General features: G+C 37.6%; 1 protein-coding gene and 1 long non-coding RNA gene across 3 annotated transcripts in view; one reads left to right on the top strand and one right to left on the bottom strand.

Annotated features, from left to right (window-relative positions):
- Positions 1–1,647, top strand: part of LOC103603682 — a 13,032-nt gene extending 11,385 nt beyond the window's left edge. The window contains exon 3 of the long non-coding RNA XR_551643.1: positions 916–1,647. This is a non-coding gene — a long non-coding RNA (uncharacterized LOC103603682). The remainder of the gene's footprint in view (positions 1–915) is intronic.
- The window catches only part of NAA20 (N(alpha)-acetyltransferase 20, NatB catalytic subunit), a 19,069-nt gene that overhangs the window by 11,821 nt on the left and 5,137 nt on the right, over positions 1–2,111 (bottom strand). Inside the window, exon 2 of one of the 2 annotated variants that reach the window (XM_008588251.1) lies at positions 1,378–1,402. In XM_008588251.1, the coding sequence (XP_008586473.1) occupies positions 1,378–1,402 (25 nt within the window). Of the gene's footprint in view, positions 1–888; positions 943–1,377; positions 1,403–2,111 lie in introns of those variants that run through there. The other variant, XM_008588252.1, reaches the window with a different exon arrangement.

Raw genomic sequence — 2,111 nt, 5'->3', positions numbered from 1 at the left:
CATCCAGCCTCCTGATAATGAATATCTGGGTTATTTCCAGTGTCTCAAAAAACTTTTAAATCTTTCATGAAATATAGCTTAATTTATTTAACCATTTCCTTATTTCTGTGTGTGAATGTTACTCCAAATTTTAAATTAAATTCTTAATTTTTAAGAATATTTTATAATTCTCCTGCAATAAATAATTTTTGTAATCATGTAACTCAGGGGTTAGCAGACTTTTTTGTATATAATTCCAGATAGCAAATATCCTAGGCTTTGTGAACCATTATTTTCAGCTTTCAGAAAATGGAATTACTAAGTATTCCATTTCACGGTGACTTCCAGAAAGATTGTTAGCAGTTTATACTGTCACTAGCAACTTATGAGACGCTCCTCTCACCTCGCCATCCTCAGGATTGAGTTTTATCATTGTTTTAAATCCTGCATGATTTAATAGGTAAAATACAGCATTTCATTTTGGTTTTAATTTGCATGTCTTTTGACTGGTGAGACTGAACTTCGTATGAACTCTTAATATGTTCATTTGCCTCCTATATGTACTCTTTTGGTAAATTATCAACAGTTAATAGAACCCTCCTACCCACCTTCAATGGATGTGGAGCCTAATACAGAAATACAACTTTGTATTTTAGGCCACTTAGGAAGTGGGGGTTAACCCAGAGTACCCTAACTTTACATACCTTTGCCCATGTCTTCTATTGAGAGTATGATAGAGACTGCTAATTAATTATTACCCAAAATCCTTTACTCACTGTACTAGCAAGTCCCAATTTAAAGCTGGGCACATTTCCAGGTTTGAGACAGGACTAGACAGGTGGGGCATGAGACGTGCTGGGTTGTGTGGTACTTCCCAAGGATACCCTTAAAAGGGAAGGACACTCTCACCTTCCCCTCTGTTGACTCTGCTGCCAGGAACATGGATGTGATGCTGTTTGCTCTGGCAGGAACAGGAGGACCAAGGCCACCCTGGGAATGGTAGAATGGTTAAACTGCAAAGAGCCTGATTGCTGGTGACTTCACAACCTGTCTTGCACTGCTAATCATCTCCAGACTTTGCTCACATCAGCCACCTTGCTGAAGTCACTGTGCATTCTGTTGTATACGTCATGCTTACTACTGTGGGGCAAGGTGGGCAGGGGAAGAAATCCGTAATGTTAAAATTTTATACAAGACCATTACATTAACAGTTTGTCAGGCAGATTTAAGGCAACTCTTGTTCTCATTTTTAAAAAATTGTTTTCAACGTTGCTTTCAATGTTGTTCCATGACCTACAAGTTTTTTAATTTTTTAGTACTCAAGTCTGTTTTTCCTTTTATTTCCCCATTTTCTTTACTCTTAGTCTTCATTTAACTTTTTTTTTAAAAAAAGGATACAGTTTCTGTAAGTGGATCCAAGTTACTGAAACAAGAGAAATGTCAATAGTAAGCAGTGTTTACAAAATCAGTTCAAATAAGCATCCTAAAACTAAAACTAATATGCTCAAGGAAAACAAAATGTGCTTAATTCACAACTTTAAAACCAACTTTAGGGCTAAGGAAGATGGTTTTAACTACCTAATGGCTATGAGTTGTTACAGTGACTATACAGGTATTTGTACATTTTCATTTAACTGCTTCTTTACAAATTAAAAGTTAATAACTCTACATCAGAATCTTCCATTTTGTAAATGGCAACAAAAGCTGTCAATGGAACTGGAGACCAACTAGGCAAGTATCTTACACAGATAGAAGATCAAACTCTCCCACTGCACCATCTCTGGGCCTTCCCTATTTCTCCTTTCTCCTTTATTCCACCCTTTAAATATGAGCACTCCCACCACTCGGTTTATGCTCCTCCTCCTCTTCTGCATTCCCACTGCCCCTTCTTCACCACCCCCACTCTTATGCTTTCAATTATGTATTCTCGGAGGAAGCCTCCCCAACCTCACTCTGGTGCTATGGGCACCTCACCAGCACGTCCCATCACACCACCCCATTCTTTGTGTGTGTGTGTGTGTGTGTGTGTGTGTGTGTGTGTTTACACCAAAATACACATTCGTTTTATTAGTTTTTTTTTTTCATTAAATTTTCATTTTGTCAATATACAATGTATATGATTATTATGGCCC

Source organism: Galeopterus variegatus, unplaced genomic scaffold, assembly GCF_000696425.1.
Source record: "Galeopterus variegatus unplaced genomic scaffold, G_variegatus-3.0.2 Scaffold4742, whole genome shotgun sequence".
Lineage (NCBI taxonomy): Eukaryota > Metazoa > Chordata > Mammalia > Dermoptera > Cynocephalidae > Galeopterus > Galeopterus variegatus.
Note: the sequence above shows the minus strand (reverse complement) of the source record. Positions and strands in the feature narration are given on the sequence as shown.